At 52.3% G+C, this 23,509-nt stretch overlaps 6 protein-coding genes across 6 annotated transcripts; 3 read left to right on the forward strand and 3 right to left on the reverse strand.

The window, feature by feature from the left end:
- Positions 1 to 2,928: 2,928 nt before the first annotated feature.
- Positions 2,929 to 4,947, forward strand: POSPLADRAFT_1064874 (hypothetical protein; the record flags this gene model as incomplete). Its single annotated transcript, XM_024481864.1, has 4 exons — positions 2,929 to 3,194; positions 3,252 to 3,354; positions 3,408 to 3,574; positions 4,025 to 4,947. 4 exons carry the CDS (start codon positions 2,929 to 2,931, stop codon positions 4,824 to 4,826), a joined length of 1,338 nt encoding a protein of 445 aa, XP_024341440.1. The 3' UTR covers positions 4,827 to 4,947.
- Positions 4,948 to 6,002: 1,055 nt separating this feature from the next.
- POSPLADRAFT_1135798 (hypothetical protein) lies at positions 6,003 to 6,830 on the reverse strand (the record flags this gene model as incomplete). The annotated part of the gene is made up of 2 exons (XM_024484612.1): positions 6,003 to 6,388; positions 6,446 to 6,830. The coding sequence occupies 2 exons, from the start codon at positions 6,828 to 6,830 to the stop codon at positions 6,003 to 6,005; spliced, it is 771 nt and encodes a 256-aa protein (XP_024341441.1).
- A 1,057-nt stretch (positions 6,831 to 7,887) lies between these two features.
- POSPLADRAFT_1044144 (hypothetical protein) lies at positions 7,888 to 11,536 on the forward strand (the record flags this gene model as incomplete). The annotated part of the gene is made up of 11 exons (XM_024478472.1): positions 7,888 to 7,968; positions 8,014 to 8,100; positions 8,128 to 8,348; positions 8,445 to 8,569; positions 8,631 to 9,183; positions 9,243 to 9,387; positions 9,421 to 9,530; positions 9,991 to 10,196; positions 10,491 to 10,545; positions 10,610 to 10,789; positions 10,846 to 11,536. 11 exons carry the CDS (start codon positions 7,888 to 7,890, stop codon positions 11,534 to 11,536), a joined length of 2,454 nt encoding a protein of 817 aa, XP_024341442.1.
- Positions 11,537 to 15,053: 3,517 nt separating this feature from the next.
- Positions 15,054 to 15,546, reverse strand: POSPLADRAFT_1031706 (hypothetical protein; the record flags this gene model as incomplete). Its single annotated transcript, XM_024476809.1, has 2 exons — positions 15,054 to 15,474; positions 15,518 to 15,546. The coding sequence occupies 2 exons, from the start codon at positions 15,544 to 15,546 to the stop codon at positions 15,054 to 15,056; spliced, it is 450 nt and encodes a 149-aa protein (XP_024341443.1).
- Positions 15,547 to 16,632: 1,086 nt separating this feature from the next.
- POSPLADRAFT_1134491 (hypothetical protein) lies at positions 16,633 to 18,760 on the forward strand (the record flags this gene model as incomplete). Its single annotated transcript, XM_024484485.1, has 10 exons — positions 16,633 to 16,822; positions 16,885 to 17,017; positions 17,073 to 17,261; positions 17,312 to 17,460; positions 17,513 to 17,628; positions 17,685 to 17,810; positions 17,911 to 18,100; positions 18,160 to 18,415; positions 18,469 to 18,612; positions 18,664 to 18,760. The coding sequence occupies 10 exons, from the start codon at positions 16,633 to 16,635 to the stop codon at positions 18,758 to 18,760; spliced, it is 1,590 nt and encodes a 529-aa protein (XP_024341444.1).
- A 2,491-nt stretch (positions 18,761 to 21,251) lies between these two features.
- POSPLADRAFT_1133971 (hypothetical protein) lies at positions 21,252 to 22,512 on the reverse strand (the record flags this gene model as incomplete). The annotated part of the gene is made up of 4 exons (XM_024484419.1): positions 21,252 to 21,635; positions 21,659 to 21,971; positions 22,029 to 22,203; positions 22,341 to 22,512. 4 exons carry the CDS (start codon positions 22,510 to 22,512, stop codon positions 21,252 to 21,254), a joined length of 1,044 nt encoding a protein of 347 aa, XP_024341445.1.
- Positions 22,513 to 23,509: the final 997 nt, after the last annotated feature.

Consider the following 23,509-nt stretch of genomic DNA (forward strand, 5'->3'; position numbering starts at 1 on the left):
TCGTGTTAGTGTCATGGAATGTGAGTGTTGCTAATGTGGCACCTCCTGCGGCGCCCCTTGCGGCGCCCCCTGTGGAAGTCGCAGTGCCAGTAGACCAAGTGTAAACGATAGACCTAGGATTCCGTGTACACTTGCAGTGCCTATTCAACTTTGCTTTTTCTAAATCCAGTTTTATATTCTCTATACGGCGTCAACGTTTCTCATCAATCCATCTATGTCTACGAGCTATAAATTTATTACTTTTCTCACTTTTCCGCGCGGTATCAGCAGAGGGTGATTCGAGTGTTCACCGGTGAGGGCCCGAGCAGTGAGAAAGGGAGCAGATTAGGTAGAAGCAGAGCCAAGACACTCGCATACGTCATATGCAACGAAGATGCAGCGCAGTCTCCTGAAAGCCTGTAAATTATTCACGGGCACGGCGACGTCCCACAATGCCTGTTCGCAAGCGCAAATGTTGATAGTAGGTCAATCAAGAAACGCGCAGGGATTAGGCCACTGCGAACATGTCAGGGGGGGGGGCGGGCGGTTCCGATCTCAATCCTATTTGGCCCCTCCGCGTCGCTCGCTCTCTACACTGACGTATTACCGCTGATGCAGACGCCGATTTGTCTACCTGCTCAGCAAATTCTCGATCTTTTAGCAGATTTATGTCTTCGATAGCCCTGTAGACGGCCCCTGATTCCACCCCTTGTGGCCGGAAGTGTGCACAAACCTGCCTTATTTCCCGTTCGTACTTCGCTGGCTGTGTGGCTGGTCTCTGGATTGGTGGCTGGCAGCGAATGATCGACAGCCTTGAGCTACACAGCTGTGAAGCGCAATCCAATCCGAGGCTGAACGGAGGTGCCAGAAACAAACCGCTTGGCGTTGCGTGGTCCTGGATGAAGACAAACCTCGGAGAGGCAATTCAACTCGAAGGCGTTTGGGGCGCGGTGCGAGTTCGCACGCCGTCTTTAATCGCAACCTCTTTTAGACGTCGGGCTGTACTTCGCACCTGCCGTGTCAGTCAAGCTCGGGTGCAAAAGTTCAACGCATGCTCCTCTCCTACTCCTTCACCTTCTGTCGGTGACGTGGCAACCTTCAAGCTGTGTTTACAGTTAAATGTCCTCGTGATAGCAAGAAAACATTCGCTTGCCAGAGTCAAGACGCATTTGGTTGTCCCCGTGGGTGGGCGTCGTCCTCAGCTAAACCGTCCTCGTAGCCCTTTGGATTCGTCGACGAGCGGTGGATGTTCTTTTCTGCTGCTACCTGGGAGCCTATACCTCGCACAGCCACGTCCCATACGCGCTAGGACAACTACCCTGCCTGGTCGCTGTGCTCTCGTGCTCAGACGTCTCAATGCCGCGGCCTTGTCATTGGAAACGAGCAAGAGGATCCCAGTTACTCGCATCTATACGTCCGCTCAACAGACAAACTTTGGGAGGGGAAAGTGGTGGAACACCGTGCTGAGCGACTAGCACATGGTGCGCCTCTATCAGTTCGCCCCGCTCACTGGCAAGCATCTGACTGGAAAGCTGTCTCTGTATGCTACTGGGATCCTCTGGACGTTGAGTGCGCTCGTGGACGTATGCGGTCCTACCCAGTGCGCGCCGCGCTGCTTTACCCCTGGCTGCCGACCCGGACCTGTAGACAGCTGCGCGGGACAACACACGGCTGCCAGCCGATTGGCGAACTGCTTACGGTACGGCGGCCATCTACACACCCGTTGTCGTTTTTCCGCTCTGGATGCCCGTCAAGGTCGATTTCATGGATATGAACAACTGCTCGATGCGATGTCATAGCTCGAAGACGACATGCGTTATTGCGCGCCGACACAGCTAAGTGATATAAATGTACCTTTCATCCTCCCAGATAACGGTATGGGCTCACTCAGGATCATCTGACCAATGATGCTGGCCTATCCCTGCCAATCGTCTATAACCTCACGACTGTCGGTATATGCATCTTTTTCGAAGACCCTGTCCGTTTTTTCTCAATATCCCTTGCACCATTCTGCGCTGTCGGTGGGCTCATGCGCTCTTCTCACGCTGCTCGATCTTCGCTGTCTATAGATGTCGCGATCCCTCCCTCCCTCTCTACGGGCATGCGCACCTCACATCGTCTGCGATGGCATTATCCCGCAGAACTATGGCCCAGGGTGTGCGTCAACTCGGTCTTCCCGCGCTCCATCGCACACTAGGGGCGAGTTCGATCTCGCTAAGGAGCGGTCTCATACTCGCATACCTCTTCGACCTGCAGATCCGCCCAACCTTGCTCGTCGATGTAGTCATCGCTATGGTTGCGCGCACGACCATATTACGCACAGTATCATTCCTGCTCTATTGCTGTGATTTCTCCTACTACGGCGCTTCACTTCGACTCGCTCCCGTGCTCTGCTCGTCGCGCTTGGGCGTATTTTCTCTCTTTGTTTACCTGGAGGCGCTCAATATATCTCGTTGTTTATATGCAAGAAGTGCTGCTCTCCGAACCACTGAGCTGTATCTACATACGTGTGACATGCAATATCGACCACGGTATCGAGGATTCGTCTGTCAAATAATAATATAAGCTCAGTCAATTCCGACACGCGGGCTGGCCCAAGACTTGCGACGTCGAGCATCGCGCAATCTCAGGCGGGGGAGCTCAGCTCAACCACGTTGGACCCGGTGTCTACACCGATGGATGGTCCTGCATATGCTGATCGTGACCTAGACGGACATCCCCGGCAACAGCGGTGGCACTAGTACAAGTTCTGACTCACCTTTCGAAATATGCCGCGCTGTCTCGGACTTGGACGTAGATACTTAGATTGGTTCGAACGTCTCCTGTATCTCTTTGTCGAGCCAACGCCAGTAATCGGGCCTCCGCCCCTGTTGTTCGCGAATCCCTCGATCCTCTCTCATCGTAACGATCCTCGCTCTACCCTTCACGACGACGGAGCTCTGGGATGATATGCGAGACGCAGCTAACACCACCGTGCGCGGGCGCGCTAATGATATCCAGGACGCTCTCAGCTACAACATTACGCTCCCACAGCCGTACAGGACAGAGCTCACCTTCACCATCCAGTCTGACTGGGCTGAATTTGGCCTTCTCAGCCCTAGCGGCGTGATCATCGAGAACAAAGCAAACCCGTATCCGCCCCTGACTCAGGGCAGTGAAACGAAGATCACTTGGGGCAGGGAACATAGTCACGATCAGAGAAGAGAGACCATACGGTGAGTGCCGTGTCACGGTTAGCCGGCACCTTCACATCGAACATGGATATCGCATAGGTTCTCTATTATCAACGATGGGTCTCCGATAGATTTCTACATTTCGCACGGGAGCGACGGTGGCAGCGGCGCCAAAGGTCGTGCTGAGGTCCTCATTGGAGAGGTCGGTAGCCTCTGATATCGCTTCAGCGCTCAACTGACTTGATCGTGCCACAGGCTAACTATGTGAACGACAAGATCACGGATAACAACTGGAACACGCAGTGGTACTATCAGGCACCTATGTCTGGTGTTCCACAGCAGTCCAGGTACCGGCTCAATCACGAAGTACGCACTTGGGATGAGACGTTGCAGGGGTATCTGGGCGAGATTGGCGTCAGGAAGTAGGTGGCTAGAGTCGCGCAATTCTTGAATCTCGCCTTTGCCAATTGCATGTTGGTGTTTTGTTGTAATGTATGGCGCGCGATAAGCACAGCTGAGTGATATAAATGTACCTTTTATCCTGTCAGATAACGCTATGGGCTCATCTGATGAATGAGGCTAGCCTATCCCTTCCGGTCGTCGACACGAACGTCCATCTATGCATCATATCCGAAGACCCTGTTCGTTTTGTTTTTGATATCCCTTGCACCATTCTGCGCTGTCGGTGCGCTCATGCCCATTCCGACCTCGATCGCCCTTCCGCAGCCGCACCACGACTCATGGGCCGCAATGCCTCATACCTGTGCCGACATCGCCCAATCCAGCCATGATCCGCAAGGAAGACGTGGATGTGGACCTCGTCGTTCGCACTATCCCGCGTGACGCGCTGCACGTCGAGCAACCTTTTACAGTCGCCTTTACCCTGAATGTCTCCGCCCTTGTCCCTCTCGCGCGGCCCCTCTCGCGCGGCCCCTCTCGCTGGTCGTGCAGCATCTCCGGCCACCACGATCGGTCCAGGCTGAGAATGCGGCAGCGGCACCTGCACCATCCAAAGAGGACCCGTACAGCCCACGTCTCCCGGAATCAGTGTTGTCGAGTGCGTCTCCGCACGGCACGCCCCAGCGCGCGGACTTCCAGGACTTCCTCGCGTGCCGACTCCTCGTCACGTCGCCCCGACGCATGGCCATAGACGACGACGACGCACAAACGGACGGTGGCGGTGCGACGCCAGCGCCGCTCGGGACGCGCTTCGGTGCTGAGGTCGTCTCGCTGCCCCCGCCGTTCGTGCGGGCGGGCTCCGGTGCGGGTGGCAAGCTCGCCGAGTGCAAAGACGTAGTGTCTCTGGGTGGATCAGCCGTGATCTTACCCCAGCTGCGGCTTGCGCCGCCATTTGAGCCGGGGGAGACACCCGGGCGCACGCCCGCGCACGAGAGGAACGTAAGCACGGACACCACCGACAGCGAGGCGGACAGTGAATCCGGGGAGGCCGGCGGGAATCTGACAGTGAAGGTCGTGGCTTCGCAGGATTTCGAGCTGTCCTACTTGCCGCTGAAGCGGGGGTTTGTGACATTCGGTGGGCTGCGGGTGGTTCTGATCGAGGACGTGACCGTCAATGAGGGCCAGGAGGAGAGCGCGCAGTCGAGGCATCATGCTGAGGATGTTCGTGTTCTGAAGGAGTGGGACGTCGTTGGGGAGATCTGGGTTGAATCTTGAGAGCAGTCGCGGTGGCGCCGCAGCTGACCCGCACTTGTACAAATCCAGCATAATGTCTAGATCGATTTCCCGGGTGACCGCCTTCGTGTTGAGTTCAACACCTTTGTTTGCCATGAATCATAAATATTGTTCTGACTTGCTTTGATGCTTGGATCCCGGGGACCGACTATTGGCAAGCATACATTGGGTAGTGTTCGATATAGCGATGCAGCTTCGCCGATGGAGGATCTGGCCTCGGGTTGAGATCCGTGCTTTTCACCAAGCCTCGAGATGGTATCATTAACATGACTCGCTCAGAAAGTCTCCTCACAAGTATTATTCGAGACGAACATCCCCTCCCCAAATTTGGGAGAGATTCTTTGTGACAGATTTGAAGTGCTCATTGGAGTGCAATGATGTGTTGATTGTCATCGGCCGTCAGAGAGAAGGGGAGACGATCAAGATTTGGATTATCTGGCTTATGTACATAGGGCGCCCAGGGCGGGTCCTCTACAAGGCTCGAGCACAACTTCAAGAAATACATTTCAAGTTTTGCTTTCGAAAACGAGTGGGGCGATCTGCAGCTTAGTATGCAGTAATAAACATAAGGCTTGGTCTTCAAGCTGTCTTTGGTCATCTAGACCTCTCGCGTTGTCCACGTACTCTGTCTTTGGCTGTGCAACCTCTCGATCTTGATCGTATTTTGATGATCGAGCTCTGAGATTTGATTCTCCGCGCTGTTGCAATCCGAGTCCACATCCCTGGCCAATTGTTTGCCCTTTCTTAGGGAACATTGTGTTTCAAGAACCGCCGTTTCTGCGTACTTCTGAAGACTCAGGCGACTCTCGAATCCCGAATCAGATATATCGTGTGCATAGCGGCCGTCCACGAGAAAGACCTGACTCGGGGTATATCGGAATACGCACAGGTACAACGGAGCCGAGAATGACCCGGTATACTAGTGCTGGATCTCTCTTCTACTTTGAATACTTTCCTGCGGCAGAAGAGCGTGTTTGACGAGAGAACGGAATGGATCGCAGATGCGTCGCATTATCTGCATTTTGCGTTGGGACAACATCATCACTTTCAATGCTATTCAAGTTGATCTTTGAGCTTTATTATCGGTACGTGTTTCAAGCACCACTAGATCCACACCTGTGTAGCCATGGATTAAAAGTCACACAGCTACTCAGATTACTACGTAGTATTGTCCGGACGAGGTACGAATTCTAGGGCAGCGATTGCAATCCGACTGTGAGTTCTGCAAGGCTCCGGCGCAGGCTTCATTCTCACCAACGCACCCTCCGCATGCGAGTGTTGAAACGCGCAGCCCCGCGTGATCAGGAACGAGCTCGCAAGCTCGGGCGCACGAGTAGTCGGGGGCCGGAGGCCCCTATCGTAGTATAAAACGACCGCGCGCACTGTATGTACGCTACGCGATTGTCCCTTACGGGCATCGCTACGCCCGTGGACAAACGCGCCCGCGCCGTTCGCACCGTTGTTCCAACAGCGAGTCGGCCGGGAATCCGCAACAATCCATCGTGCTCCTATTAGCAAGGTAATACCGTATAATGACTTGGACACTGTTGGGTATGTGCACACAGGTCAGTGGCCGAGTCCCAGTGGGCCTTCCCGTCGACGACCACGACAGCGTTTCATAAAAATGTGATATAGATCTTGATGCAGCCCCGCGGATTGCAAGAGAAGTTGATAAAGGTGACCGCGTTCGCGTCTGCGGACGTCGGCCATGCCGCAACCTCCCCAAAGTTCGATGCGGCCTCCGTGATGAACAGCGTATCTGTTTGCGACGACGGCGACGGCGACGGCGATGAGCTGCGCTCGACCTATTCCAGCTAGTCTAGCTAGGAAATCAACCATGGAGAACACAGTCTCAAGTGTGGCAAATGCAGACCACGCGGCTTGCCGCCCCTCATGGGCCCTCCGAGAGACACCGAGGTCAATTCTAACGATGAAACGTTCCATCAAACGCGGCTCACGACTTTGTAAAAGTGTATAGGCACACATTGTTGCTGTCCTAACTCGGCCTCTCGCCGCCACTCGGACCCGGTTGGACCCATTGTTCTGCGAATTCAGACTCCACGAACCTCATGTCCTTGTTCCATTCATAGACCCATCGCCTATAGCATCACCGCCATCAGTGGATAAACGGAGAGCCGGAGGGCCAAGGCCCACGATTTGCCGCCTCGTGGGTCGAATAGACCTTGGTCCGAGAGTATATAACGACCCGCATTTCTGCGCCCTTCCTCATCTCTCTCCCTCATCCACTCCTCTCTGCCAGTGTCTCCGCCCTCCAGATATCCTCCCCAACTATACCCAACACCTCAAGTCGTCCAAGTTGTCGCTAAGTCATTGTTTGACATCTGTTGTCTGCTCTTTCGTATCCTTCCGATGTGGCTGCTGTCTCATGTGATTGCGTCTGCCTGTCACATTATTCTCCCTTCTATGTGTTATCGCCCATTTTTTTCCTTTCCTTCATGTCTCGTCCCTGCGCCATCCTGTCAGCCTAGTCCCAGCCACAAGTCCGTTCTCGATCTCTGGCAACCTTGTGCTTCGGTCTACAACATCTTCTGCTGTTGTGCTTGACAGCAGCTCTATCCAATTAATTTCGCTTATGGCAAGCAGAGATCAACGTAAATCTGTGTGATGAAGTGCATATATTGAGTGCATCACCAGTGTGAGATGTGGTGATGATCGGTGATCTCTGGACCTCACGGACAAATATGGTAATCACCAAATATGATGCAGTACTCCGGGCTAGAACCAGTGTTCAACTACCTTGAGAGGAAGTATGGGCACTTTTGTCCAATATGGACCCCCAAGGAAAGAGGAAGATATCACCATGGCTGCCGGTCGCTTGGCCACATAAGCTGCAGGTCGCATGGACATTGCGACATGCATAGATGATATTCGATTTATCATCACAGTATCTGCATCACATAGCCCATACCCGAGCCTCTGACGCCGGCCTTGCCGTCAGATCTACTACTTAAGCTGTAAATCAGCTCTCTCACGGCCGCCGGTGTAGTTAACCTCTCATCTGTATTCTCGCCTTACTTCAATCATGCCTGTCGATCTCCCCGCGACCAACTGGCTAGGCTACAGCCTTGACATGACTACTGTCACACCTAGCGACATCACTGCAGTAAGTATTTGGGTCTATTGTACTCCCAAGCCTTATCGTTGTCAGGTGGCGGCATCAGTCAAGAGGGCACTACAAGTCATCGATGTTGATACATTTGAAGGGACTCGCGTCGTCGAAATTGGTATGGCAGGCGTTGGATAGCTCACCTTTGTTCACAAGCTGAACGGCATGGCAGATGGCGTTGCATACAATGTTCCCAAGAACGTCGTGATTGCAACAGACGTACAGACCTATCAAGGTGGTTATGTCACCTATGAGGATGGCAACAAGGCTAGCGCCGCCTTCATCAACGACTCTAGCCTCTACCCGCGCTACCTAGCTGTGACTGGTACTACAACGGCCGGATATTCGATCAGCAAGACATTCCGCAGCGACTGCTAGTTCGCACTATTTAGCTACAATGCCAACCGCTACGCTGCTGGGCTGAAGAACTACATCGTCTATTTGAACGAAGGTCTGCTCAAAAACCGTGTCAGCCGTCTCCCGGCTTGGCCTTCCAGCCCGGACACCACGGTTCTCAGAGACTACCGGGCGTTCTTCGACACCGTCGGCTCCCACAGCATCATTAATGCCACCTACGGCGCCCGCTTTCAACTGGTATGTGTCCAATTGAATGGGATTATATCTGACCGCGACTGATGGCGAACCACTGATTTCTGCAGACAACTCGAACTCGTCTGTCAATAGCCGCTTCTCGGCAAACGTCCTCTACGCTTACAACGGCATCCCGAACGGCGGAAAGTACGACGCAAACGTGGAACCTGAGTCGCAGTACAAGACATATCAAGGACTCGCACAGCGGCTCCTCTCGTGTCAAGGCGGCGACGCCGACATGGCGAACACGTTGGTGAACAGTCCCACGGACTACAGCCTCTACGAGAAGTGGACACAGACAAACACACAGAACACAGGCGTGGTGAACTTCTCACTGACTGAGATATGGACGCTGATGCGGAGCGCGGTGGACGCGACGCTCCAGGCCCGTGCGGACGACATCCAAAATGCATTCAACTATATCGTAACACACCCGGATCCGTACAAGACTGCGGTGACGCTCGACGTCCAGTCTGACTGGGCGGAGTTTGGAATCCTCACTCCGAGCGCCGTCATCATTCCAGACCCGTCCAAACCGTATCCTTCGAACACGACCACAAGCGACAACAAGGTGACCTTCGGAAAGAGGCGTAGTCGTGTCATCAAAAGGGGGATCCTGAAGTTTGTCGTCACTAGCATCTTTACTAGTAGATTTACGGCTGATGACTGCATTCTCTCAGCTTCTTCGTCGTCAATGACGGGTCTCCCCTCGACTTCTACATCTCACATGGCAGCGATGGAGGCTCGCGGGGAAAAGGCCGGGCCTCAATCACGATGCAGAATGTATGTATCAACGCTGCTCTGTCGCTTCACCGAGATCTGACGGTATGCATTGCACAGATAACGTTCGTGAACGAGGGCATCACAGACAACGTCAACAATACAAAATGGTACTACCAGGCCAAGGTATCCAATACGCCTGCTACGTCTGGCTTTAGATCGAGCCCCAAGGGACGCTATGGGATGAGGTCCGTCGTCAATACTTGCGCGAGATCGGGGCCGCGTGAGCATTCGCGTTGTGGCGAGCATTCGGGCCGTGCATATATTGTAATGCTTGTCTTACGTTTACGCAATGATGTACATATAAAACTGAACGAAGTTGACTCGACAATCCTTGTGGTTCATGTAGTTTCGACTCTTTCGAATCTATATGAGTTTCTGCATTTGGCGAAGAGCACATCAGTGCGGCAAATGCCGAGGCCAATGTACCAGGAAGCTCGGAAAACCCGACTTGGCCGCTCATCCTCTCTGAATACCGGCCCAACCTTTGATACTATTTGGCCTTCAGCTGGAATGCACTGTGACGGCTGGAGTCTCTCAACAACGCCGTGGGCTTGCATGCTTCTGCCTTCATGATGGCACGTGCTATCGTACACCACAACGACAGAATTGCACTGCAACAACGAAGCCGGGAGTACACCTTTGTAGTATCAAGATTCTCCAACAGCCAGCCGCTTGCGGCTCTTGCGTGATCCTTCATACTCCTTTGATGCCTTGGAGCTACTTCGTTCTAACACGCAACACGCAAAGCGGCAGAGATGCCGACTCGCTGCGATCTATGGTCGCTCCACCGTGCGACAGAGTAACATTAGCACACAGCACGAGCGTTAGCGCATCTCAGTCTCTTATGGGAGGTGTGTGCGTGTGTTCTGAACCTCACGCCAACGTTGGGTAGGTGTCAAAGCTAATATTGTTGTCCACTGACGTTCAATCACTGCTGATGACTATCGAGCTTCAATCTTCGCTTAGCGGCCGCAGCATACTGTGCTGCATGACAGAACCATCACAGCCAGCACATCCTGAAACGCACCCCAGTATCATGAACGGAACCGCTGAGGCGGGGCACTCTGCTCCACTATTCTCATGAAGAGCGTCTCTACTTGATCTTGTGCATATATAAGTCGTGTATCTCCATCGAATACCCTCAGCTCCCAGCCCTTCAATCGCAGAGCCTGCACGACCTTCAAGCATTGGTACTGGCTGGTGCGTAGCCTGTACGAATCTTGTTGCTCGAAAAGCCTGCTAAATGCTATGTCTCATGTTCCAGCCGTGCTTCATTTACGATCTTCAACGCATTCATTTTTCACGACAACTCACGTTCGAATCCATACTCAAACTTTAATCTCCACTCGACGAGCACATCGATCATCATGCGCACCTCCATCGCCGTCCCTATCCTCCTCGCTGCCACCTCCGTGGCGCCCGCGCTTGCAGTTCCCGTTGCATCGTACGTAGGTTTGTTGATGCTACGCAGGATTCACTTTTTGACTAAATCCATCATAGCGCCTCTGATGCAGAGCTGCTCGCGCGAATGTACGACGATGGCCTCTTCGCTCGGGCAGAGCCAACCCCTGCCGGAAGTCAGGCCGTGAACTGGAAGAAGGTCGGCAACGTCGCGGGAAAGGTCGCCAGCGGTGTCGGCAAAGTGATCTCCATCCTGAAGCGCGAAGACCAGGAGCTGCTTGCCCGAGTCATCGAGGACGAGCTATACGCGCGGGCGATGATCGACGAACTGGCTGCGCGTGATGTGCCTGGTTTTCATCCCGTGACCAAATTCCCGACCGCTGCTGGCCTCGGCCCAGTTGTGCACCCGCCGCACTCTGTCGACAGGCAAACGTTTGCCCGCGAGCTGCCTGTGGGTGGTATTCACGGTGCCAAGTTTACTCCCAGCGTTCGGCCATTCCCATACCGCATTGGCACTGTCGTGCACCCGTCGCGCTCGCTTGATGAGGGTGAGTTGTTCGCGCGTTCCCTCGATGAAGACGAGCTGCTGGGGCGGTCTTTCGACGACGAGCTGTATGCGCGCGCCGAGCAGCCCGCGGCTGGCAGCCAGGCGATCAACTGGAAGCAAGTCGGCAATGTGGCCGGCAAGGTGCTGTCCTTCATAAAGCGCGAGGAACAGGACTTGCTCGCGCGGGAGATCGAGGATGAGCTGTATGCGCGCTCCGACATGGGACTAGATGAGCTCGACTGAGGTACGATGATACGTGACATAGTTGTAGAATGTGTAGTGAAAGAATGGAATCGGGCTTTGGCTGGGGCTCAATCATGAAGGGGTGTCAGACTGAATATTCGCAAAACCTGGGCACTTTTCAAGGAAATCGAGTTCTGTCACTGGTCGAAGAAATCTCAGAACATCGAAGGCGAGTTTTGAACGTCCCGATCACGATCGCATTTTGATGATCGAGCTCTCTTCCGATCCTCCCCGCTGTGGTCGATTGTTTGGGGCCGCTCAGGTCCTGCGTACGTCCAAGGCCTCAAATCATAGAGGACCATCATGTGCGCATCTTCAAGGCGAATACGGCTCCTCACGCGTGTCTAGCGAAGCGGACAGTGATGTCCTAGCGCAATGATGTTAATCGTCTCTGCAAATTTGAGCACTATCCGGGGGCCTAGAGTGCTTTCGCTGACCTGTACTCTTTGCAGCTGACAAGTTGCTGTTACTACCCAACCATGATGGGTACGTTCTTCGAGCACTACTAGACTCATCGCGCATACCTGTGCGTTTATGGGCTAAATCATTCCACAACTCTAACCAAACCAAAGTCCGCCGAGAAAAATGCGAAGCCTCAAACAACGAATGTGACGTGCAGTCATGTGAGTATACATCTCTCCGGCACATGCATGGGAGTCTGTCCGGAGACCGCAACGAGCTGACTTTCTGTATACCGTCAAGTATACATCATCTTTTCAGGATGCATGTGAAATGCACATACCAGTCTAATGAGGGGTCATAGTGGCTCTGCCCGCATTCTGGCAATGACTATTTGTCTATGACGGCGACGTTGATGAGCTGCGCTCGCTTACTCTAGCTTGAAAACTTGGGCAAATGCAGACTACGTGGTCTGCCGCCCCTCATAGGCCCTCCGAGAGTAACCGAAGTCGATTCTAACGATGAAACGTGCCATTACACGCGGTAACGACGTTGTAGATGTGTACAATCGCACATTGTCGCTGTCCTAACTCGGCCTCTCGCCGCCACTCGGACCCAGTTGGACCCATTGTTCTGCGAATTCAGACTCCGCGAACCTCATGTCCTTGTTCCATTCATAGACATCAATCGCATGTCGCATCACCGCCATCAGTGGATAAACGGAGAACCGGAGAGCCAAGGCCCGCGACTTGCCGCCTTGTGGGCCGAACAGACCTTGGTCCGAGAGTATATAACGACCCGCATTTCTGCGCCCTTCCTCATCTCTCTCCCTCATCCACTCCTCTGTGCCAGTGTCTCCGCCCTCCAGATACCCCCCTCAACTATACTCAACACCTCAAGTCGTCCAAGTCGTCGCTAAGTTGTTGTTTGACATTGCTCCTTCATGTTCTTCCATTGTCGCTGCTGCCTCATGTGCTTGCGTTTGACTGTCGCCTTATTTTGTATGACTCTTTTCCATGTGTTATCGTTCTCACAGTGTTGCTCGCCCATTTGTTTTCCTTTTCTTCATGTCTCATCTCTGCGCCACACTGTCGACCTGGTCCAAGCCACAAGCCTGCTCTCGATCTCTGGCGACCTCGTGCTTCGGTCTACAACGTCTTCTTCTGCTGTGCTTGACTCGCATACTCTCTGGGCTTGTGCTAGGTGCTTCTGCTTGTCCGACACACCTTCCATATGCTCTGGCTTGTCTCCTCAAACTCAGCATTATAGCTCCATACTGTGGCGTTGTGCTGTGTCAAGGTAAGCCAATCGCCACACATATCATTCACCGAGTCCTGAAATTCGCCACAGTTTCAAGGCGGCGGCGAGTTCCCATCAAGGAGGCTACATGCTAGGCAACAAGCTCAACAGCTGGGGGTTCGAGGCTAGGTCTCGGGGTTTAGGTCTCCCATAAGTGCTCGAATCATGTCATACAAGGACCGACTCATCTGATACTTGACATCTCAAGCGACCTCTAAGAACAGCTAGCTACTAGTCTGCTTCTGGCCGCCACTTGGCTGTTCGCGTCTGCTTCCTCGTCGCCTGTCTCTCGCCGCTTCCGCCTCGTCTCTGTGCTTAGTTACTCTGAGGCTGATTTCTGGGCTTTGGCGACTTGCTTCTCCGCTCTCTCTCGACTCCATCACTGGCTGGCTGACTGCGATTGATTCCTTGTGTGCTGTCGACATTCCTCATCTGCTTCTACTTCTTTTCTTTCTCTCTGCTTTACTATGTGGCGTCTCCTGGATATTCTATGGCTGACCACTGTACTCGGTCTTGACTAACATGTTCACAAATGTTCTATACTCGCGCATGAACAGTGAGCGGTGTTTTGCTTCGCTACACGTATCCTAGCTTACTCGCCGTCTTCAAGTGTGATCGGCCCGACCCATATGAACTCTACAGTCCCCAACGTGAACAGACGGCGAGTTTCATCATTTACTGAGTATACCAATCGTGCCTATAGGCTCTTCGTCCCGTTCGTCTGTTGCTTGCGTCAAGCCAAGGCGACGGCACAAGGTGTTTTTATTGTTGCGCCTTTCTCGCTGAATGCTCTTCCCACAGTTTGTTCAACTACTTATGCATTCAGGGAGACGTTCACACTTGACTCCGATCATCAAGTACGTTGGCCAGTCGCCGTCAGAGTGAGCTTGCTGGGGATATTCACAATTACTCCGCAAGACTGAATGTTTTCGCTTGCTAGGATCGTGTCCTCCCTTCTCCCCTCTCCGTATGTCCTCACGTCTTTGCTGCCGTCCGCTTCCTTGATCGACCTCGAGCGCTTGAACGGTCGTGCGAACATAGCGAGGTGAGTCCCCGAGGGAAGGGCGGACATTTATGTTCGTCCTAGCGCAGACCTTTCCGTGGTCCTCGGGATAAGTACTCTCCGGCACAAGGAAGACGTGTCAGCGCCCAGTATACTATATTGGGTCCTGATACGTTGTCGGTAGGGGAAACCAACATGCGCCTCAAATACATATCGCAATCAGAATTACTATGCTACTGATCGTCTGTCCATTTTAGAGTCGACCATAATGATTCGTAACGTCTGAATATTGTGGCGAAGCGCCACGAATTTGGTTCCTTGTTATGATGGTTCCCGCGCTATTATTTGTTGCTTAACGCCAGAAGCCACGCCCTCAACTAAATGATATATATGCATGACCATGTATCAGTTGTGTTTTATACCACATCACCGAAACCCATACTTTACTCGCTCGCTCCCTATGCTCTTACGGTCTCAGATTCTCAATTCTCTTCACCGAGAAGGTGTCGGAAACAATACTTTGCTTGATAAGGACGTCAAAATGGCTTTATCCGCCCTGCGAGCCCAGGACCCAGCCACATCGCCTTATTGAGTATGGTTCAGGACCACACGTCGAGTCTGAATGGTAGAACGGCGGTGATGCTCCGGGTACCATTCACTGGACCTAAATGCCAGCCCTCTGGGATCGGGCTTAGTGTTGCAGCCTTCTTCGTGGAGGCGGCGGATTGGACCTCTTAGGCTCGGGTTAACCGTTAGACTCGGGGGTCATTTATGTGGGCATCGTCGTGACGCAGCCCGCAAGCATCCAAATATATGTCACCTATGATTATGTGGGCCTAATGTTAGGCGAATATACTTCATATCACCCGGAACGCCCAAAACGTTAGCCAACAACCGATACGCCTTTTTGAGTTCGATGTTATAGGAATCTGGCAGGCTCTGTTTGTGAAAGTACTGATGCAGATATTTGCGGTGGACTTGGAGCTCCTCGCTGTAATATATGCTCGGAAGAGACTGTCTCTGACTAGATGTGAGCGCTAGTCGCTGCCAGTTGTGACTTGTGGGAGAAACAAGTTTGCGCTCCCAGCCTATAGCCTCATTGACCATGGTAGCATGGCCTCTAAGGGTAATCACGCTCCTCTCGTCCATCAACTCGTGAGATATCGTGGCCGAGTCAAGCACAATTACTTCCTTGCCCAAAGTGTGAGAGGAAATCATATCCCCTAGGTAGACACAGCTAATTCATAAGCAGGGAAAGGGACGCAATACGCGCAACGTACAATCCAACCATTTTTCGAATGTCCTCCATGGTAATACCGAAGGCACATCATGTAGGACGCCGAGGAATGGATACGGATGTGGACCTGACGGAAGAGAAGTTCTGTTCCGTTAGAGAACACTTTCATCACACCCTATTATGCATTGTCTTCCTGCCACGAAGCATCTACTCTGGCTATCTTCATGACGCAAAATACCAAGCGGCGGGGTCTCAAGATGCGTCCACACTAATGCACTTGAGCACGGCATGGGGAGTGTCTTTCCTATATGTGCTCTAAGATGTCGAGTATGCACGAGTGCCAAACACGCAAGCGCGCGTCAGTTGACGCCATCATTTCGGAGAGGCGCCGCAGGCACTGCGTGCTCATCGAGAAATCCCATACTATCTCCGTCTATAATTACTTGTGTCCGCATTCGACAAGCTTTTGCTTCTTCTAACGGGATATACACAGATATATAGAGCCTGCGCAGGCCGAAATATATATGACGTTCTGCTCACAGACTCCGAACCTTGCGCGTTAGGCCTATACCACAGCTATTCCACCAAAGCTTCTGGCGCCCCCTCCGAACACCTCACAACGGCACTCCGGTGTTACAGGCAGAAAGGCGTCCAATGTGCAGATCGGCCACATGCCGAATGCCTGCGTCACCAACGAGTAGTGAATTGTAGTATGACAAGTTCTCTGCGATGACAATGATAGTGAGATGTAACGATGGGCAACTGGTGAGTGATTATTTAACTCGTGCGCGCATCCACTCAATCCTATTTACGCAGAAATAAAATTTGTCACTCAATACCCTTATCAGGTAGTGCGTGTGCTCCATCCTCTCCAGACCCTGAAACTGCTTCGGCAATCCATTCGCTCAATCATTTGATTCAAAGGGTACGAGAGCTTTGCTTTCCATTATTGCCAACCCGCTCACAGCCTCGTGTCAAGTCATGAGACGCACGAACAACTGCATGTAGCGAATAACTTGCGATGTGATCCATATCAGCTGATGGTTGGTTATGGAACCCAGCCGGCGTTACGATGTGTAGAGATCCTGCATTTAACTCGGGTGCACCCTCCCCCCCTCTCAAGCCCTCCCACAGAGATCAGGTATTCCATCTTGCAGTATGAGTCTTCCGTGGGCATACTGTACCGCCGTCTGCATATTGATCTGCGCAGCCGGCTATACGTTTGCGAAGCAACGTGCAAAAGCTCCTTTACCTCCTGGTCCAGCGCGATTGCCAATACTTGGCAACGCGTTGAACGTTCCCTTTGAATTTCAGTGGCTCAAGTTCACCGAATGGGCTGGGATATACGGTACGTACGAGCTTACTTCATGAGCGCTGTCTGTATTCTGTTTCATACTGTTCAAACATTAGGGGAAATATTTAGCCTTTCAGTATTAGGCCATTCTATTCTGGTCCTCAACTCAGTTAATGCCATAGAGGAGCTGTTCGAAAAGAGGAGTGCATTGTACGCCGATCGCCCTCACATTCCCCTGGCAGGCGAGATGTACATATGTCTCCCGTCTTTCTCTGTAAGTATACAATGTTCACTTTGCAACTAGGGTTGGGTTCTCTTCCATACCGGTGTTGGAGCGCTACGGCAGACGTCACAGGGAAGGTCGCAAACTCATCCTCAATAGCCTGGACCACCACAATCAGACAGATATCCATCGAATACAACGGAACAAGGCCGCCTTAATGCTTTCCAAGCTTGTTAGTAATCCAAAAGACCGGCGGTCACACTCTCGCTGGTAAGCACTTTCATGACGTAAAGCAATGACATGGTCTGAACGTTCGATAGGTTCATTGCCGCGGTTGTGTTTCAATTGACTCACGGGCAGCAAATCGAACACGTCGACCACATCTTTGTCAAGCTGGCAGAACGATTCAATAAGGACTTTTCCCACATGGTAAGACCTGGACGCTTCCTAGTAGATAATATTCCCATTCGTAAGCGTCGGACTCCATGACTCGTCGTTAAATCTCATGATTAATTTGCTAGTGCAATACCTTCCGAGTTGGCTCCCTGGGATGGGCTTCAAGAGTCTAGCAAAGGAATGCAGAGAACAGTTTCTGCGCCTATGCAATGAACCGTATGCCTACGTGAAAGATCAGGTGGTAAGTCTTTATTAAGGAAAAAAACACTATTAGAGCATTTCAATTACTGGGTACAGGCTAATGGGACTGCTCTGCCTTCACTGGCGGCGAGACTGATTGAGGAGAACACCAATCCTACACCTGAGGAAGAATGGTTCTATAAAACTACGGTCATGCAGTTCTACGCAGGTACGCTTATATCCGTTCAGATACAACGCTGCTAATTCGTTTCTTAGCGGGAGCAGACACAGTAAGACAGAGCAGATAACTCGTATTTGAGCCAAGGCTGAGCACACATTACAGACGGTGTCTTCGATTGAATCGTTTGTCTTGATTATGAGTCTGTACCCAGAAATTCAGCAGAAAGCACAAGCTGAGCTGGACTGCGTTGTTGGGCCGGGCCGCCTGCCAGACTTCAGCGATGGAGCATATTTGCCCTACCTGGATGCAGTCCTGAAAGAGGTCTATCGGTGGAATCCTGTACTACCAATATGTGAGAAGACTACTTTTTCATCACGTCTCCCTTTGGCACTCAACATGCACCTTCTGTAGCCGTGCCCCATCGTGTCATGCAAGACGACGTCTACAACGGATTTCATATTCCCATCGGTGCGACAGTAATTGCGAATTCCTGGCACGTGGCATGTTTCCCCAATGTCGGCACTCTCGCTGATGTCGAACTCAGGGCTGTTCTTCATGACCCATTGCTGTATCCAGACCCGTTCCAAGTCATTCCAGAGAGGTACCTTAACCAGGAAGGCGGTTTGAACCCAGATCCCCAGAAGTTTGCCTTTGGTTACGGGCGACGGTAAGATTACACAATCATCTGCACTGGTTCATCGGCGATTGACAGTCAATCAGAGTCTGTCCGGGGAGAGTCCTTGCAGAAGACTCGATATTCATATTTGTCGCTTGCGTGCTAGCCACGTTGGACATCAGCAAGGCGGTGGGTCCCGATGGACTGCCCATTGAGTCAGGTGTACAGTACACAGGAGGCACTGTCAGGTGAGCGACGTCTGGTACCGATAGCTGTACTGGTTGAAGCTGTTCTCGCAGTCACCCCGGCCCCTTTCAATGCACCATCAAGCCTCGTTCAGCAGAATCAGTGTGTCTCATCCAGAGCGCGGCGATGCATGTAGATTATATGAACTAACAGCCCGATATCCTGCTGTGCATAACACAGTCCTTCACCAAGGTTACGCATGTACTGTCTGGAACGTGCAAGATGCACTGTGATTGATTCTATAGAACGATGAGGTTACATAGTTTTGTGAGCTTGTCACGCTGTCAGAGACGCTAGAGGTTCAATTGTCGTTTACCGCCGTCAACAGCCAAAGGCCAAAACTTGAACATGCTCACTTTGCAAAGACTGGAAGGGCGACGGACCCCAGCCTGATATCGACTGTCTCATGCCGGAACCCTTGCGAGAGCTTGACTATTATGTGACAGTGGCGCTGGATGCCTCGCCATATCTCAGAACATGACCCAGTCTGTTGAGTGCAATGTGAAAGCGATCGACGTCGTACGCTTTCGAGCCTACAACGTCGGCATTGAAAGATACGAACACAAGTGATGATCAATAATATTCACTAGACTAGGAGCTTTGCACAAACACATCATCGAGGCTACTGCGGCCTACCCGTTGTTGCAAACGACAGCCGACGTTCGTTTTTGACTATCTATATCATATTTTAGAGTTATAAGCATGACGTCGCGCACGACTTACGGGCTCATCCCGTGCTTGTCACACTCTCGTAAAAACGAGAGCTTATCCGTGAGAGTGATTCCTCACCCGTGGTGGGATCGATGATTTCTATAACACGCTGATTGTCCCCGTCAACACGGATCTGCGTCCAGCGCGTCCGGTCTGGATTCGGCCGACGGCCTGCAAGGCCGACTGCAAACAGCTCCATCGACGGAATGTTTTCGGCGACGAGTCGGGGTAACGAATGCAGCCTCTCTGGGTCCATGGCGATCCACAATGGAGTCACATCCACAGAACAGACCATGGTATTTGCCTGAATCTTTAGGCAGGCGATATGAGCCGAACAAAGGAAACGTAACACATTCTCCTGGAACATCCTCGAGTCAGAGGTTGTTCATACAAACACAGTTATGACGCACCGCCCATTGGATGAGTGTCACTTCTCCCAGCTCTTCCGAGCGTAGATCTATCAATCTCACTTCAAGAGCACGGAGCCTCGGTAGATTGACAAATAACATTTCACAGAACGAGGGCTTGCATGTCCATATGGAAATCGAGAGCCGGACGGGTGACAGTCTCTGTACCATCGGCAACTGCGATTCATCAAAGTCTGAATGTATGCACAAATGGTGAACTTGGCACAGGGTTGGCCATGTGCTATAGGTCCAAATACGCAAATAATCGAGAGTAGGCCACCATGTGTGTTCTTCATCGGCTCGACCAGATTCCGGATATGTGTCGCACAACGTCATGCATAACTCCCGTACATTCGGAAATGTACACACCAGTCCGGAGACATCCTGACAGTAGCTGAGGTCAAGCCTTGTTATAGACGGTATGACGGGAATTCGGCTCCTTTGTGAGCCTGGTCTCCGTCCCTCCTCCTGAAAATTGGCCTCGCTGATCTTTAGTGTTTGAAGGTTGCTCAGGCGTGTTAGAACATCGAAAATGTCCATAGGGTCCAAATCACTCCGTGACATTCTGATGGAAAGCTTCCTGAGCTTGGGATTCACCTGGCCGAGCATTGAGAGTCCGTGATGGGTCAGCAAACCCTCCAACGACAGCTCGGACAGGCTGGAGAGAGATGCCACTCCGGATCCGATGCGAGGTTGTTGGCATAATATCTCTCATGGAAGCTCGAGAGATCGTAGATTCGTTGTCTGCTCGAGAATATCCGCCACACAGGAGAACAAATGCATACGGCTCCTGCGGCTAGTCGGCAGTTTGGAGAGTGAAAGTCTGAGCATCTGGACCCACTTCAAAGAATGAGTAGGCGCGTCCTTAGCATATGCGCGTGGAAACGTAAGACTTGATTGCAGCTATCAAAGCGGACTGCTGAAAGAACCTGGCGCATGGCGATGCTACGGATACCCCGTGCCGTGCACGGAAGGTTCAAGGCATCCTCTTGCGGGAGCGGGAGAAATGAGACAATATCGAGGAGAACATCGTCGTTGAGCGCCAAGAGGGAACGTCCGCTGGCCACTGTCGCCGGTTTCTTGTTTGCCCTAGGTTAGCCCTATGAGCCCGTTTCGCATGTTCACATCATGAGACGTAAACTCACCGACATCGAGATGGAGAAGGAGCCATACCCCAGGAGTGTATGACTGTCAACGCAAGAAGTCGCGTACTGTGGCGGAGACTTGAACCGTATGTGATTGTGAACAACCTGTGGCTGTAGATGTAATGCCAAAAGTGGCGAGCTGCGGCATTTGCCGAGTGCGATCACAATGTTGTTACATCGCGTAACAAAGCGACGGATATAATGGACCTCTGAAGCCTGGCGGCCGAGAGTTTGGATGGTCACCGGTCACGTTTGGATATGGAGGAAGACGTTCCTCCTCCTCTCCCATGCCAGACTGAGCGTTGCAAACCGTGAGTGAATATTTGGGCAGGATGATATTTATACAATATACAAGAGATTCTATATTCGAAGTTCTCGTCATAGATCTACTACGGACACTGCCTGCTCTTGTTTGAGCGTCGGGTCAGTCTTCACCTTCGGAAGTAAAGGCACGTAGCGAGTCTTCTGGACCTGTAGGCCCTTGCTCCCAAAGTAGCGTCCGCTCTCAAAAGCCCAGCAGTCATTCGTGCGAGGCCAAATCGCCAGAGCCAGGATGTATTCCTCGAGCTCTTTGTCGACCACGGGTCCAAATGATGGCAACTCCTTCATCCCGTCCAGGAACTTGTTCTCGACATCCTTGTGGTAGCTCGCCACCCATGCCATTGCTGCCTCCAAATCAATGTTGAATTGGTGCATGACGATGGTGAGGATGTTGTGACGGTCGTCTCCCGTTGACTGCTCTTTGTTGTACGATACGATATCCTATAGCGTGGTCAGCGCGAGACCTCGTCGTGTGAGGATAAAATCGGGCTTGCGTTGTCTAGGATGATTAAGTCGGCAATGTTGTATGACAGCTCGGTGACAACGGGATGATAGAATGCCTCATCCGGGAGATTGAGCCCCAGCTCGGCTGGGAAGTACGATGGTCGCGCGCCGATATTCTCTCTCCGTGTCTTCAGGTAGCTGTCCACGGTGCGGATGTAGTTGTTGTCGCGATCGACGGCCTGTTCGACCACAGAGTTGAGATAGTCGGTGAAGGCTTCTATAAAATGCTTCTGCGAGCTGGGTGTGGCAGCCTTTATTGCCCTCTCCCAGAACCTGGTTTGCGAGCACGTCGTCAGCGAGGGGCTCAAAATTGGATTGACATGCACGTACTGTCTCGTAATCTCACCAATATGGCTCTCTCCCTCTGGGCGCGGCTTATGCGGATTGTTGATCGCATCGATGACAATATCGACTATGTCATGGACAACGGATGCGCTCTCGACATCAGTCGACTCCTCAATGATAAGGAAGACGTTCATCAAATCGCAGCCGGTGCGCAGGTGCTCTGGAGGATAGGTCACAAAATATAAGCTCAAGCGAATGCGTCACTCACCCTTCGAGGCCCATGGGTATGCGAGAGAAGCAAGCCTTCCTGTACATATCCCTGAGTCAGTGCACAATGAAACAATAGGGCACACATACCAGGATCGCACGTCTCAAGGGCAAGCTGCAACCTCTTTGTGAATGGCTTGAAGCCTTCGAACCATGCGTCTGACTCAGCCTCGACTTCCTCGTGGTGGGGGTTGATAGCTCTCGGCCAAGGCCAATTAGCCATGGTGTCTGGGAGGTAAATCATCTTCGGCTGGTCTGACATTGTGTTCGAGCCCGAGGTGACGATGCGGCCTGCTTTTGCCCTCGTTCCTCGAGCTTAAGAACTTCCTGCGAGTGTTAATCGGCAATGCTCCGACGAGAGCGAGCATAATTAATAGGTACTTGGGGCCTCCTGACATCGGAAGAAACTTAGTCAGAGCGCCCTGTAACTCACGAAGCTTTTGTCGTGCTCGGTGGTATTTGGCATACCGTCCCCAAGTTGAATACACCACCCAAAAGCCGCGGCCAATGAGCTTGACCTGCGCGATGATACGTTGAGTCTGTTCCTGCATGGCTGTACGGCTCTGTAATTCTCGACTTCCACGAGCAGAGTCCTCGTATGAGACAAAAACCCCATGTTTATCCCCGAGCGGACTCCGAGAGTCGTTATGCGAAGACTCTGCGAATATGTAGAAGACATACAGAGTTTCCTCGAATCCCCGATCGGATGGACTTCGGTGATGTCGAACACCCTATTGCGGCTTAATGACTATATTCTCCCGATCGTCTCGGAGGAGTCTGTCGATGAGCGGCTGTTGGCCCCGATCAGAGAACGGCCTCCGAGATGTGATAAACATTTGCCGATGACAAGGAGCGCCACCGGCTAATGACCACACAGGTTTTTCACGCTGTACTGTCTAGACTTGGGTCTTTTCCTCACGATACCGCTACTAGGAGATCCGTCATAGTAATGCTAGAGGGAAGGACTAGAATAGTGCTAAAATATGCCAATTGTTTTGTCACCCCGGGTGGTAGCCCAAAGGACGATCCCAGAGCCGCGGCTTACAGCCCCGGAAGGCTCTCTCGAATTGTCTCGGTGTTGATTAGCTGCCGAATGATTCCGGCTTTAACGAGGAATTCTTCAGCCGTCTTACGCACGGCGGTAGTGAAGCACCCCGGGAGTCCCGCGGCGTAGGCGCACCCACTGACAGCGGTGACTGGTCCGCGCTTCGTGAGCGTGATAGCCGGGAAGGGCCCGTGTCTGGGAGATACAGAAAACA

The sequence above is a fragment of the Postia placenta genome (genome assembly GCF_002117355.1).
Source record: "Postia placenta MAD-698-R-SB12 unplaced genomic scaffold POSPLAscaffold_3, whole genome shotgun sequence".
In the NCBI taxonomy this organism is placed as follows: Eukaryota; Fungi; Basidiomycota; class Agaricomycetes; order Polyporales; family Adustoporiaceae; genus Rhodonia; species Rhodonia placenta.